The sequence below is a fragment of the Mus pahari genome, chromosome 16 (assembly GCF_900095145.1).
Source record: "Mus pahari chromosome 16, PAHARI_EIJ_v1.1, whole genome shotgun sequence".
NCBI lineage: Eukaryota > Metazoa > Chordata > Mammalia > Rodentia > Muridae > Mus > Mus pahari.
In genome coordinates this window covers 45,980,002-45,996,035 of record NC_034605.1, presented here as the reverse complement: position 1 = coordinate 45,996,035, position 16,034 = coordinate 45,980,002, and the positions used below count along the sequence as shown (strand labels likewise).

The 16,034-nt window shown below is 44.6% G+C and overlaps 1 protein-coding gene across 7 annotated transcripts in view; it reads right to left on the bottom strand.

Moving 5' to 3' along the window:
• The window catches only part of Phactr1 (phosphatase and actin regulator 1), a 451,087-nt gene that overhangs the window by 59,912 nt on the left and 375,141 nt on the right, over positions 1–16,034 (bottom strand). For 5 of the 7 annotated variants that reach the window (XM_029547344.1, XM_021215336.2, XM_029547343.1 and 2 more), the window contains one exon: positions 15,376–15,582. The exons of the other annotated variants lie outside the window; for them this stretch is intronic. In XM_029547344.1, the coding sequence (XP_029403204.1) occupies positions 15,376–15,582 (207 nt within the window). The remainder of the gene's footprint in view (positions 1–15,375; positions 15,583–16,034) is intronic. 7 annotated transcript variants of the gene reach the window in all.

The window sequence follows — 16,034 nt, the reverse complement described above, 5'->3', positions numbered from 1 at the left end:
TATATATATATATATATATATATATATATATATATATATATATCATGTGTTTGGTTCTCTACAGAGCCTTTGGCTCTGTGACAGTGTCATTAAAGCTCCCTAGATGTGGTCTACATTAAGAGGGGTCATGATGACATGACCCTCATGATGATGACTGGCTCTCAGAGAGCATTCTGGGAAAGATCTTACAGTTCTCCTACCTAGCACTCCTTGAGCTCCTCTGGCCCCGAGAAGAAGGGTGGGGGCTGGGAGTGCATCAGGTTGCAAAGCTTGTCTAGGAGAGCCATGTTCAGGATGGAGTGTCACTGAGGAACACAGTGTCTGCTTGTCACACTCAGTGCCCCCTGTCTGGAAGCACTGCCTTCATGGCCATTGATCTTCGGAGTCTGAGATTTCCCTCCTCCTGCCCACTTCTGTCCCTCGAGCTAGCTGGTGTCCGAGCATAAGCAGGGCTAGGTTGCTCCTCAGTTGAAATCTCATCCAAGGCCACTGTAGGCTGCCTGCTGCTTTGGAAAGAATGCTTTCTAGGGTACCCAGAGAGCCTCTGGGCAGAGTTATGTCTGTGACACATACCACTCTCCTATGCTCCAATGTCCTCCTTTCCTTGGTGTCACACGAGTTCTGGTTTCCACCCTCAGCGTGTCTGCCAAGTGGCGTATGTGCTCACTTACGACCTCCATGAAAACTGCTGAGGTTTTCCTCAGCCTCCTCTGGGTTCCTTTCCCTCAGCAACTGCAGTACGTGCATAGGCCTCCCCTCTTCACTGTGGCATCCAGTGGTCCACCCTTAGCAAAGCTCCTTCACTGTACCCTCCATTCTCAACCACTGGTGGTATATTTCTCCCCTGTGTTTTGGCATATTCTGTTATGTCTTCTCGAGCAAGTCCTATTTTATCTTCCAGATCTAGCATACAGAAAAAACCGTCTCTCCCAAACTGTCTTTGCTCGTTATTTCCTGCCTTCCCCACCGCACAGAGAATATACATCAAGTTAGCAGTAACGGCAACAGCAGCAATCACAGTGGCAGACATTTGGGTCAAGGGCAGATCAAGTCTCTCTCTTATTTGAAATGGTGAAACCGTTAATGTTACACATTCTAGACTGTTCCAAATTTTAGAATACGAAGACACATATGTAATGGGGACAGGGTGGGGGAGGTCCAAGCACAAACATGAAATTCATGTATGTTTCATATATATCTTTTTATATATAGCAGAAAATTAGTTTTGTAAGGTTTTATAAAGATTTAAGATTATGAGTGTGTCTGTGTGGTTATGTGCACGTGTGTGCAGGTGCCCTCTGAGGCCAGAAGCACAGGATCTCCCTGGAGCCCGAGTCGCAGGTAGTTCTGAGCCATCTACATGGATGCAGAGAATATCTCTTATGTTCTTATTTATTATATGTAAGTACACTGTAGCTGTCTTCAGACACTCCAGAAGAGGGAGTCAGATCTCGTTACGGATGGTTATGAGCCACCATGTGGTTGCTGGGATTTGAACTCAGGACCTTCAGAAGAGCAGTGGGTGCTCTTACCCACTGAGCCATCTCTCTCTAGCACACCCTCCCTTACCAGTGTGCTCTTTAAAATGACGAGTCATCCCTTCATCCCAGTTTCAGAAATTTTAAGTAAAATTGTCCACGAACCAAGGTGGACAAATGAACCATCAGGAAGGATCGTGGCCTCACATCTGCACTGGAACATGCTGAAGTTTCAAACATCTCAGATTCTGGAGGTTTAGGCAAGGAATATTTCACCTACGACATGCTTGCTAACCACACACCAGACACCACCGTTCTAAGTGATTTTCATACAAGCACCAACTCAGTCACCACTTCCTGTTTGTAACTGTCTTGTTGTCCAGAGACCAGCAAACAGCTTTAACTCATGGCATCCTTATCATCTTGTTCAGTGGCTGGCTTGAATGGCAAAAGGATCAAAACACAGTTTTCCATGTATTTTTGTTGTTAATTAAGATTACGGACAGCCCTTTTAAAGTTAAGAACCTAATGCATTTGTGATTTTGATTATTGTGATTGATGATTATTATGATTATTATTATGTGTGTGTGTGCTTGTGTATGCTGTGCATGTGCATGTGTGTGTGTGTACGTGTGATGTGAGGGAGGGGGATGTAGGTGCACACAGCACAGATGTGGAAGTCAAAGGACAAGTTGGCAGAGTCCTTCTTCCCTTCCACCTCTGGGTGGATTCTGGTGATCGGATTTGGGTCTTCAAGTTTGCATGGCTGGGTGGCAAGTGCGTAAAATGCCTTTACTCACTGAGTCATTTTGCCAGCCCTGAAATCTTTAAATTGATTTGAGTATTCCTCAAATATTAGTGATTAGTACATGAAATAGTATTTGCTTAAGGTATGAAAAAATAAACTTTCTGAATGAAAATGGGAATTTTTTCCCCCCTGGGGAACAGTTGTAGCAAATGCCAGCATGTTTGTTTCAACTCCCTCTTGCCCCACCCCCACTCCACGCTGCTGTGAAGTTACACATGCACCTCCCTGTGTCTGCTGGGGAGAAACTGCGCATGCTCCTTCTTTGCTGGGTGGAGCTCTGCTCTATCTTCGGCCTACAGCTTTATCTTCCCCAAGATGTGATGGATCTGAAGGAAGCTCTCAGGAAGGGAGAACAAACGTTCTCTTATTTTTAGACTTTCAAGCAACACTTCCCCCCCCCACACACAAAATGTATAGTGAAATATGAAATAAGACCCAAACAGAAGTAAGAATCCACTAGGCCAGTACCTGAAGCTAAAGCAATTTACATACAAATGTTGAACAAACTGACTTAGACATTTAATTTTTAAAAATATTTTTCTTCCAAGATACCAGCTTCTCAAAGCTGTGTTTCTTTGGCCTCCCTGGGAGGCTTGGGAGGGGCTCACTTCTAAGCCTCACCTTTAGAGATCAGGTACTGAGGGTCTCCAACAGAGTCTCCCCTGGAAACAAGTGCCCAGAGATCACACCTGTCAATGGAGATGACACTTTGCAAAGTGTTACTGGCATAACCCAAACTACTAGAGCTAAAAATGTTAAGATGAACGACACCACTAAAGCTACAGTAGCGTTAGCAAATCGCACAGTCGCGCTAATGCTTAGTTGTTGAGTCTGCAAGATGGGACGAATCAACTTGTCACATGACTTGTAAGACGAACTAAGATATAGGAACTGGGTGGTGTGGTGCCCAGGAGCTATGAACTACCATTCTTGCTGATAGCACCATCACCGCTGCTGAATATTTCCCATAGAAATCTCCTCTTCTCACGGCGGGCCTAGGGCCCTCCTAGGTCCTGAGCTTCCCCGACCCCAGCAGCTCACCGCAGTTCACTCTTCTTGACCTGTTGCAAAGACTGTGTTGCAGTGGGCAACCGTGATGTATTGATCAAATCATACTGAGTGTGGTCATTTTCTCACCCATCTTACTAAGCACCGGGAACCGAGCCTGGTACATAGTAGGTGCCCAATGTTGTTGTGATTTCTTTTCATCGTGACTGTAGGTCAGTGGGAAGCATGGTATCCAGCTTCTCCTCTGCTTAATCTGTCAAAAGCCATCTAGGAAAGACTAAAGGAATGCAAGGGAGTTTTCCGGAGATGGTCCACTGTTTTGCATGGCCTGTTATGGGTGAGCTCTAAGAATGCAAGGCCCCTAGAGACTTCAGCCCAGGATTACTTCCTGTGACTGATGTGCCTCTCCTGTCACTATTACATAGCCTAATGATTCCTGGGCATCAGCCCACCCTGGTGGGCACATTCCCTGTAGATCAACATGAAGATGAACTTCATTGAATTAGTGCTGTTTAGATGAACTAATGATTTTATAAAACTACTGATTTGATTAAATAATTTTAGGGAGAAAGTTTCAGGAGATGGTTTTAGTTGTTTTGCTGGAAGGATAAATAATAAAGTTAGAATCAAGAATAGAATGTGCCCACTTCTCATAGAATAGTAAGTAAAGGATACATAACGAGGAATAACATGAGCTTTCTCATTTGCACCAAAACGAGAACAGGTTTGAAACAAATTTGTGATCAAGGAAAAGCATTCATTTTAGGTCAGGTCCAAGGATGAAGCCAGATGCACAATGTTTATTTCAAAGCAAGGCTATGTGAAACTGCTGCTTTGAACTTATAATGATCTGATAGGATGAAACACTTGAGTTTAAATTTAATTTGGTTTGAATTTAATATCAACATGCTTCTGTAACACTCCTTTTGTCTGCCCCATGCACCAAATGTATATATGTATATAACACTTGTAGAGTTGATGAGACAGATGGTTGGGCCAGACCAGAGTGTGCATGTGGATGAATGCTTGTGTGTCTGTGCACATTATCTATGTAAATGATTTTCTTTCATTTCCTCTCTTTTCTCTCTGGTTCACAAAGAGTTAACTAGTTCCAAGCCTCTTGCCTGGCCAGTAAGAGGTCCTTGAGCCAGAAGGGAAGAAAACCAGTGCTCATTAGCACAATATAGTAAGACAATAGAAACCAGTGCTTATTGGCACAAAACAGTAAGAGAGAGTTACACAGCCAAGGATCATCAGTCTTTGGCCTTCGTCCAATGCTGCGTCCCGCCTCAGTACCACTCCTTCTAAAAGCTGGGGTGGGCCCTAGTGCTAATCAAATTGTAATTTATATCTAAAAGGGCCCAAGAAACACCCGCTAAGACTCTTTCCCAATTCTGTCCCTGCACCGGTGAAGTGAGAATACCCCAAGACTTCTCTAGGATGGAACTTAGCTAGCTGCTGCTCAGAGCACGGGGCTGGCTGGCTTGTGGAGGCTTCTGCTACGGGGTCGTGGGTGGGGCCAGTTACTACTGGCAGAACGTGCAGAAGATCTGAGCTCTAATGTCAACTCTGCCACCGAGAACCCTGCCCATGGCATCCAACCGAAGACAGCCAATATTTCCCAGCCTCAGTTTTTCCATCCGTGGGAAGGCTATATGTTTACCCTATAGTTTTATTGCCAGGCGCAAATAGCACTGAGGGAACAAGAGGGCCACAGGTCAGTCTGAGGCCCTGAGCTGGCATAGGACTGAGTCATCTTCTGTGAAAGGAGCATTGTCTAATTTCACAAGGTCTCCATAGGGTCTTCACAGGGTCTATGATGAGTGAGCGACCCCCAGTGAAGTCCTTGGGGTGTAATATGAGTTCACCTGTGAAGACCTGACTTTGCAATAAACACTATAGTACTTCCTGGCTCGCCCTCAGCCTGCTTTGAAGTTCAGATACTGCATGACCTTGCTCTGAGAAGTGTGTTATTCACAGTGTTACTATCAGGGACTCTTGTCAGGGTTCTGAAAATCTACCACTGTTGCTGCTTCCCAGCCTGAGGTGGGACAGTGAGGGTCAGGTAGGCCTCAGAGGACACCGTGTGTGCTGGCATCACTGTATTCAGCAAGCAGGAGAACGTCTTGGTGGTGACTGCCAAGAAGAGCTGTCATCTATGATCCAGTGTGTGCCTTTGACGTATACCGCACCTTGTGCTATAAAAAGCTAGTGGAACAGAGTTAGGAATGGGGAGTTTGAACTTAAGTCTCATTAGCTGGGAAAACTCAGGGATAAAATTGCATCTCATACCTGGATAGGGCCCCCGTGAGTCAAACCCTTTGCATCTACTAATATGCCACATCCATCCATTTTGGCTGGAGGATACACTCTGCCTCTGGCATTTATGATGATGGATCTGAGGCTGCAGGGAGAGATGCAGCACCGCTTGCTCACTGATTTCCGTAGCCAGACTGATTGAGATGCAGCGTGTTCATAAAGTTCGCTCTACTGATAGAGCAGAAGAAGCTAAAATGACCAGTTCCAGGAATCGGGAAAGTCAACCCAAACTGTGAGTGTCACAGAGCCTCAAAGCCCAGGAGGGCCGGCCTTCCCACACAACAGCTCTGGCTTATGATTTTAGACAATGACATGAAAATGTGAGATTATTTCTGCTATCGATTCTCTTGATGGAGGACTGCTGGCCATGGATGTGCATCAGTGGAGGTTAAGTAAGCGACAAGGAATATATCCTTATTCTAAAAGCCCGAACTATTTATACATTTGAAATATTCTACACTTGAGCTTTCATAATGGAGCAAAGTAAAAATGCATGTTCTCTGAAAATACTGTATACAATGACCTTCAGCCTACACACCCAAGGTATGTTTGGAATAAATGAAGTTTGTGATCCATCACCAAGATGTCTCACTACATGATATAGATGAAAATATTACAAAACATCAAACAATCCCCAAGGATGAAACATGTCTGGTCCCAAGTCTTTCAAAGAAAGGGCAACGGAACCATCTACTTAAAGCCTCTTTTCCTACAGCTACCAATGAACTTTTATATTGGCACATGTTCCAGGAGCCTATGTTAACTATTAACATGTGAACAGTGCCCATCACGGCTAGAAGCTCTTGGTCCCTAATGTGCAAAGGTGTTGGAAGGATTTCTTCAGTCATTTGTCACCTGATTTCAGCACGTTAGACTTCAATTATAGTATTGCATCAGAGTCCCCTGCCTGAAGGAGGGAGTTGACAAGAATATCATCAAGCCCTTCAGCACACAAGCCCGCCCCAGGGGCTTCATGATAGCTTGAAATTTTGCTTTGGTCAAAGGAAGATGCTATGATAGACCTCTTCTAAGGGCCAGTGATGCAGAGGGAAGTGATGGGTGGTGGGGTGAGGCAATGCCCATGTTAGTCCAAGGTATGGTAACTATAGCATGCACCAGGCATTCTGGAATCCTGAAATCATAGACCATCCTAGATGACACCAAAGGCAGCAGATGAATTTGGTTTGACTTCCCCCGCTTCTATGAGTGAACACTTTCATTCTCAAATTTACTTTCCCCAGTTGAGAGGGTGACAAGGACTGTGCCTCATAGAGAAGAACTATTGGGTAGTGGATGAGGGCCACTCACCCGCTGTGCCGCTCAGGCGTGTCACCCTGGCAGGACATGGAATTCAATTAGACTCTTTGTAATAGAGTTACATGTGACAGCCAGGTGACTCATCTCCAAGAATTACCACTGGGAATAAAGGCAATCATGCCAACAAACGCTCACCGAGAAGGTGTGTAACTCTTTTGCCAGACATGACAAATCACCGATAGAAAAACACGTTTTATTGTTTACTTTTATAACAGTGGACGAGGGCTGTTGTGGGTCGGGGGAGGTTGTCATCCACTTGAGCCTTCCTCAGGACAGGCAAATATCATGGAAGAAATTCAGAGATGAATAGCTGGAAGAGAATTCCCCTTCATGGTGGGCCATTGAAGACTGGTGTACGTGAAACACAAAGAACAGAGAGGGGATTGGGTGAAAACCAGTCACCAGGATGAGCAAACCACTCCCATCTCTGCGTAGAACACTAGAACCTGAGGACGCAGCCATTGGATCAAAGCTTTAAGTTTAGAGCAGAGAGAAGAAAATACTACACAGAAAATATCAGGAGGATATGCATGGTAAAGGTATAAATGAGCTCAAACTAGGGATGTGAAAAGAGGAATGTTTAAAAAGAGGAATAAGTCTTGACTCTCAAATTTAGTGTACTGCTTCCTAAAAGGCCTTAGCAACGGAGTCTCCTTGTATTCACAAGTGAGTATTGATAGGACACGTACAGGGATCACAGCAAACTGAATTCTCCCCCTCATCAAACCTACCTCTTGGACAGTTTATAAAAATATCCAAGAGAGCTGAGGAGCACAGAGCTGTGGGGTTTTAAAATGTATTTGGGCTTAACTTTAAACTTAAAAAGTCTCAGTTACTTCATTGAATTTGCCAGCTTCAAGAAGTGGTATGAATCTGTGCCCAGTGCTAAAGACTGAGTGTGAATGTGGCTTGTGCTGGCCAGTGTGCCAGAGTCTTGTTGGAGAAGAATGGTAGCACCAGAACTCATTCTTTCTTGTCAGTCTTGACCCAAAGATGTCACCATCCCTAGTTCCTTATCACCACATACTTGGTGTTGATTGTAAGCTTTCGGAACCGGGGCAGAACGGCTTGGTTGCCTTTCCCATGTAACTTAAGCATGGTAGTATAAGTAAAGCAAAAGCTGGAAAAAAATGTCAATGGGAGAGAGGCAAGGTGTGATGGTTTGAATATGCTTGGTCCAGGGAGTGGCACTATTAGAAGGTGTGGTCTTGTTGGAGCGGGTGTGGCCTTGTTGGAGTAGGTGTGTATTTGTGGGTATGTGCTATAAGACCCTCATTAGGCCTAGCTGCCTGGAAGTCAGTATTCTGCTAGCAGCCTTTAGATAAAGATGTAGAGCTCTCAGCTTCTCCTGCACCATGCCTGCCTGGATGCTGCCATGTTCCCAACTTTGATGATAATGGACTGAACCTTGGAACCTGTAAACCAGCCCCAATTAAATGTTGTCCTTCTAAGAGTTGCCTTGGCCATGGTGTCTGTTCACAGCAGTAAAACCCTAACTAAGACACAAGGGTAGCAGGCTGACACACTTACTAGCTTTTGTTTGATGCTAAACACACACCCAGTATATAGCCAACTAATGGCACCAGGGTCCATCTTATCTATGTGAGCTTCCAGGGGACATGTTCAGCTGAAATCAAGGGATTGCTGCTGAGAACACACAAAGGATGCCCCAGTCCCTTACAAAGGCAAAGCCTTCCGGCATTCATGGCTCCTGTTCTTCAGCCCTAACCTTCATTGCTATGCCACTAGAATCCTGCCCCAAAGGACTATTTGCTATTTCTTGAGCATAACGCCCCTCATAAACATGCCCCTGGCACCTGTGCTTCTTGCTAACCTCTGACGCACACCTGCTACCACTCTTTTCTTCAAAGTTGTTTTACATATGGTCTCCACAACAAGTGTTTCCCATAGTGATTACCTCCTGCAGATCCTATCGCTGGCCGTCTTAGCCTCTTTCTAAAACAGTACATGCAGGCTTAGTCAAACACCCTATACATGGTGTGCAGCTAACTGTGCCCCTCCCCCAATACACACACACACACACACACACACACACACACACACACACACTGTGGCAGGGGGGGATCATTCTTGTATTTTCAGAAAAGAAGCTCAAGATGAGATGCTATGGAGAAACTGGTATAATGAAGTCAACCCAGGAAACGTATCCATTCCTTACACTTTTGTTTTGAAATCTCTGGAGGTTATGAGTTTAGATGTATTGGAAGCCTTTCTGATTGTTGTCAGCCCATGTTTAGAGCTAGCCTGGGCTCATTCTGAGCTTGTCTTTGGCATGGGCATGCAATACAGAGTAGCCTATGGGCCACACCACCTCCCCCTAGCCTGTAGACTATAGGGTACAGTGGTATTCCTTTGTCTCCACTATCCCTGGCAGATGCCAGGCAACTAGAGTAACCCTATTTGGTGCACCCTTGCTGGGGCTTCACTCCAGCCAATTCGGATGGTTAACTTTACCCTGCTCCCTTTTCTATAGAACCACCATAGAGCGTATGCCTTGCTCCTATTTCTGCCTCATAGCCACCCTTAGGCTCCTCTCTTAGCCATGAACGGGGAGCCAAGCCTCTGTCTCCAGGACTGTAAGGACAATAGACTTATGCTTCCCACTTGTGCCTGAACTTGACCTAAGAGAACACAGAACATCTTCGCAGCATCAGTTACCAACAAGTGTAAACTGCCCACCTCCACATATGGCCTTCGTGTTATGAGCAATTATTATTTTTTCCATTCAGTGGCATGGATGAAGCCCAAGTTCATGGCACCCTAATCTTTGGAAGGTAAGAGCAGAGGTGAAACACACCACTGTGTGGAGCTGAAGGGTGGGGGGAAGGAGGCATGAAGTAGAATGCCAGAGAGAGAGAGAGAGAGAGAGAGAGAGAGAGAGAGAGAGAGAGAGAGATAAATAGGAACACTGGTTTCAGCTTAACGATCACTGCATCGAATCTCACTAGACTCACCTAAGTGCTGGCACCGGAAAGTTGTGCAGGGCACAGATGTTGTTTGTTAGGCCAAATTGTAGTTGCAGATACCATGGCAGATTGAAATGTGCAATTGCTTTATGTTTGCTGAGAGTACAGTTGTTTCTTGGTATCTGAGGGGTATTAGTTCTTGCCATAACCACACCAGCAAGCAGAATGGTCAGGTTCCTTACACCAAATGGCTAATGTGTACACACAGTCTACACACACACCTCCTGTATACTTCAAATAATCTCCAGGTTACTTAAGGTACCTAACACACTGGGAATGTTAAGTACAACAGTGATTATTTGTATTTGTGTTATTTTTTTATTATTATTGGATTTCAGCCTTCAAAACTATGAGAAATAAAATTCTTTTTAAGTATTTTTAAAATTAATTTTATGTACCCGAGTGTTTTGCCTGCATGTTTGTATGTGTCCCATGTTCATGTCTGATGCCTTCAGAGGTCAGAAGTGGGTGTTGGATCCCTTGAAATGGTAGTTGCGGATGGTTGTGAGCCACTGTGCAGGCGCTGAGAACTGAATGTGGGTCCCCTGCGTGAGTGCTCTTGATCATAGAGCCATCTCTCCAGACTGGACAGAATTAAGTTTTGTTGCATAAGACATCTAGTGTATATGACTTGGTATGGCTGCTGAGCAGACTAATATAAGTGATGAAGCAGGTTTTCTAATTTCTTAAATGGATGAAAAACATACACAGATCTGAGACCCAGAAAGCCGATTTACTGGCTGTCTAACTACAATCACCATCTTCATATCCCTTTTTTTGGTCATCTTCTGTAAGGAGATAGGACTAATGGTACCTAGTAAAGTTCTCAAGCAACGCTAGCTGCCCAGTGGCTACCCAAATGTGATGTCAGGCCATGAAGCCATGCCACCATGCATTATCCTTTGAAGCTACGCTTTCTTCTGCATTCACCTACCATGTATGGGGTGCCTGCTCCTCACGGGGTTCTCACGCAGAAGGTACTTGTTATAGTCATGTGATGGTTACCATATAGCTCCTGGGTAAGAATGCTTAGGGAAGCAATTGTGGAGACTTAGAAAGGTAGGAGACAGGGTTTTGCTCTGATCACACTTTCCCTCTGGGGCCATCAATCATTCCACTAAGAACCCGTTTCTCCAAGACTCATTCACCTTGGATCACATCCACAACACAGGCTCTACTGGGGACTGTGTATCCAGAAAGGTAAGTCTCTGATGCCCAACAACTTCTAACTCTGGCCCATGTGCTGCTAGGCAGGCTGATGGTGGAGAAGAGGAGGTAGAAGAGGAGGCCATGAAGAATACGGGAAGAATGAGGGCTTTTCTCCGCTCAACTGAAGAATCGAGAACTGTAAGACACACATTTCCCAAGTCCACTGTGGTTTTCCTGATGAAGTGGAAGTGAATCCTAAAGGAGAGTTAGTTCTGCTTGTAGCTCTCTGATCAGGAAGTTGGGTAACACTCCCACTTCTTGTAATCAAGCCTGGTGCCTTCCAATGGTCCAACATCTTCTTTCCAACACATGAACAAAACAACAACCACGAGAACATACTAGCCATTCACGAATCCTAATTTAGAGTTCTGGAATTTCTTAGTTGATTAATTCCTTCTGACATGGCCCAGATGTCTCTGGTGTAATTAGCGACAGAACAGGGTTAGCAGAGCCTTTCATGGTGATGCAGATTCATTATGACTGATTGCTCATTTATGAAAATTAAGCAAGTCTAATGGAGTTCAGATTTAAAAGGATAACCCTAAGTCGACAATCCCTAGACACGAACATCTCTCCCGATCTTATCTTTAAAGAGACAACCACGCACAAGAAAAGGTTATAATGTATTTTTATGAGTTTGCTCCAAGTTATATGATAGGGATGTTCATAGATACATATAGACACACTCAGAGAGATCTTCAGTCCCTCACAGGGTCCTATGAATAGCCCCTCCACTCAAGCTCTTGTGCTTACAGTGAGGTTGCCATGTTCTCTCTTCTATTAGATAACTAAATAAATTGGAGGATGCTATGAAATAAATAGCTACTCTTTCCTATCTACTGGCTTCCTCTTTCTTCTACTGATAATGGATTCTTGTCAGCTCACATTGAATTGACAAGAGAAGCCTTCCTGGCTCAGGTCATTCTGCTCAATGCCACTAGTAATTTTGAGGTGCATGGTGCACAGCTGGCCTTGTTGGCATCTGTGACAAGTCTCCAACTGTTTCCCATTTCTGTTCATTCTACCTGATGACCCAGGAAGGTTATTTTATTTTGTTTTGTTTTAATATTGGGCCTCAATATATAGCCCTGGCTGGCCTGAAACTTCCTTTATAGACTAGGCTAGACTAAAACCCAGCACAGTCTGCTTGCCTCCTCCTCCCAAGTGCTGGGAAGATAATTTAGAGGCCCACTCCATCATACCACTCACTCCTAGCCTCAATGTTGCTACTTCCTAGGGAATAAAATACAAATCTTTGCTGGCCACTACCGGATGAAGCCTGTCTCTTAGTGGTTTTAATGAAACCCTAATGGAGTCTTTATCCCAGTTGAGCCACTGAAGTGACCTAACATATGATCATTACCTCTGAGCCTTTTCCAGAGTCTTTTTCTTGGGAATCTATTCCCCAATTCTTTACAAATGTTCTCCACTCCGTGAATTTCAACCAGACATCTTCAGGAGCCCTCTGTGAGGCTGCACTGAACCATGATTCTACTCTGAATGGCATTGGTTAGAACACTCTAAAACAGCCAGCCCTGGGTCCTATAGAAACTTGGCTTTGCACTCCCAGGGACACCCAAATCCGTGCATGCTAAAGCCCCTTCTACAAAATAACATAATATTTACATAGACCCCACACACATCCTCCCCTATACTTAATTATCTCTAAATGACACACTGCCTAGTTCAGTTCAGACACTGGGGAAATAACTGTAGCACTGTGCTGTTGAGGGAAATGACAAGAAAAAGGTCTGGACATATTCAGTATAAAATTTCTAATAAATATTTTTGATATGTGGGGTAACTGAAACATCGATATAGAATCTATATCTGATGGAATATGTATTCATTAAACTAGTACAGTGTTGTGTCCACTTTGATAACAACACAGTGTTCTGTCTATGGAAGGCATGTTGAGCAAATATGTATAGTATGTACATATAAGGGTTTATTCTGTACACTATTGACTTTTTCTTAAGGGGTATTTATTGTCCAAGGCTTAAAGGGTATATATAACTTGGACTTTGTATTTTAATTCTAAAAATACCCTGGGAAAACCTTAAAAAGCTGCTACAGATGCTTACTGTTGTATTTTTTACAGTAGAGAATGTAGAAGAGTCCCTTGATCTGCACCAAAAAGCTAATAAAACCACACAGTAGAACAGTTACTAATACGAGATGAGATTCAGCTCCCACATTGTTCTATACAAAGAACAGGCGAGGAGGCAGCATGTAGAGTAATGGTTGACTTTTGCTAGACAGTGTGTTTATGTCTTGGAGGGTGGCCTATTTTCCCTTTGATATTCTGTGAATTATAATGTTGGGATACTAAACTGATGTGTTAAATGGTTCTTAGAGAGCCAACCGCACTTTTATACCACAGGCACCCAGCCGAGATGGATGGGGACATTGGTATAGCACAGTTTGCCCTGAGTCCCTGATGATGCTGGACTGTATGATAACCCACACTGATAGCTAACGGGTAGGATGCCCAGGTTCCAATCATGCTTCCACTGTCCTGCCAGCCCCGGAGAAGCCACTTTCTCTTCTTCACTCTGTCTATTATACGTGAGTGTGTTTCCCACTTTCCTCCTCCATTACAGGTAAAACATCATAGAGGTCACTTAGACACTATTTGAAAAAACACATTCCTGTCCAAAGGAAAGTCAGGGACAAAAATGGAACAGAGACCAAAGGAAAGGTCATCGAGAGACCCCTCCACACAGGGATCCATCCCATCTTTAGACACCAAACCCAGACTCAGTTGCTGATGCCAAGAATTGCTTGCCCATAGGAGTCTGGGATGGCTGTTCCCTGAGACTGTTCTATCAGCCCATGACCAATATAGATGCAGATACTCACAGCCAACCATTGAACTGAGCCCAGTGGCCCAGGGACCCCAGTGGAAGAGCTAGGGGAAGGACTGAAGGAGCTGAGGGGGATTACAACCCTCCACAAAGAACAATATCAACTAACTGGACCACCCAGAGCTCCTAGAGACTAAACCATCAACCAAAGAGTATACATGGAGAGAGTCAGGACTCCAGATGCATATGTAGCAGAGGATGGCCTTATCTGACATCAGTGGGAGGGGAGGCCCTTGGTCCTGTGAAGGCTTGATGCCCCAGCGTAGGGGGATGCTAGAGCAGTGAGGCAGAAGTGGGTGAGTGGGTGGAGGCACACCCTCATAGAGGCAAAGGGGAGGGAGGAGAGGAAGGATGGGATGGAGGGGTTGTAGAGGGGTAACCGGGAAGTGGGGTATCATTTGAAATGTAAATGAATAAAATGACAAAAAAAAAACAACAAAAAAAAAACAACTCCACAAAGTATGTTGTACAAAAGAGTTTGATATGGGTCTGATTATATCACACATGGTGCAATGCAATTTCATTACACACCCAACTCCACACCTGAGCACATTCATTAANATATGGGTCTGATTATATCACACATGGTGCAATGCAATTTCATTACACACCCAACTCCACACCTGAGCACATTCATTAATCACACAGAGCAAAAAAAAAAAAAAAAAAAAAAAAAAAAAAAAGTTTAGAGCAACACTGCTAAGCCTGTGCTTCCTCTAAAGGTATCCCCACTCCCCTTATTGGCTATTTTATTGCAGTTGCTTTTTGAGACAGGGTCTCATGTAGCTCAGGCTGGCCTCTAACTGCTAAGTAACCAAGGATGATCTTGGGTTCCTGATCCTCTTGCCTCTCCCTCCCAAGGGCTGGGATTACAGACATGCACCATCATGCCTCGGTTCTTTCTTTTTTTAAGAGAACTGACAGTAAATGAATAAAATTAGTATTAATTGCAGAAATATTCCAGACTTTAGATCAATAACTTACAAACATTTAAAGCCTTCGCAGACTCATTACAAAAGGAGCAAAGTACTTTTTTCCGTCTGTGTAAACATTTTGACATTGATTCTAATTCATCCAGATGGGTGATAATCTCGAACCGGTCACATAAATACAATATACATATTTACAGATACACAGATGACAGATAACACCGAAGGCTCTTGGCATATGGCCGGCAATTGCATATCAAATGTTTCTTGACACAGAGACATAAATCCTGGTCGTGACTTCATGCACCAACACACATGTACAAATACCCAAACACCCCATGGGGCTGTCTTCTCAGATGTGTATTCAGGCCTCAGATAAAAAGAATGAGAGAGTAAGACATTGTCCCTTGAAGGGAGGGAGGGGCCATGGGCCTTGGAAGATGTCGGACTTACCTGTTAAGTGGTTGGCAATCCGGGCAGTGGGTTTGGGAGGCAGGGCCGGGGGTTGCTTGTGAAGGGACAACTGTTTCACTGGGGTCTCCTCATGGTCTCCAGGGAAAGCGGCAGATTTTTTGGGGGGCAGGAACAGAACTGGTTTGGCTGAAGGATCTTGGGACAGGAGGACTCCAGACTCACTGGCAGAGGGACTCTCTTCAGACACTGAGGGGACAACCACATGATACACAGGAGACATTACACGAACGCAGTGCAGGCCAGCCGGGGACACAGGACAGGGACACCGGCAAGCCAACATGACGGCAGAGTGCCACCTGCTGCAGGCCATCATGGGAACACACGGAGAGAGAGATAAATCAAGGACAAGGGAAAGCCAAGAAAGCAGGTAGGGTGTGGAGCGGCAGAAGGGGAGAGGAAGCAAGGGAGGAAAGGAGGGGCGAGGACACGTTCTCATGAAAAAGGTCACCATTTCAAACTGAGCCTGCATCATCCAAAGAATACAGATGCTCTGCCCTGTGACTCAGGAGACCAGAGGCACAGCTAACAGGAGTAGAAGAAGGATTTCACGACCCCTAAACTGAAAAGAACTTGCCCTTGGGTTCCTCAAACTCTTCTTTTGCTGAGAGAGAGAGAGAGAGAGAGAGAGAGAGAGAGAG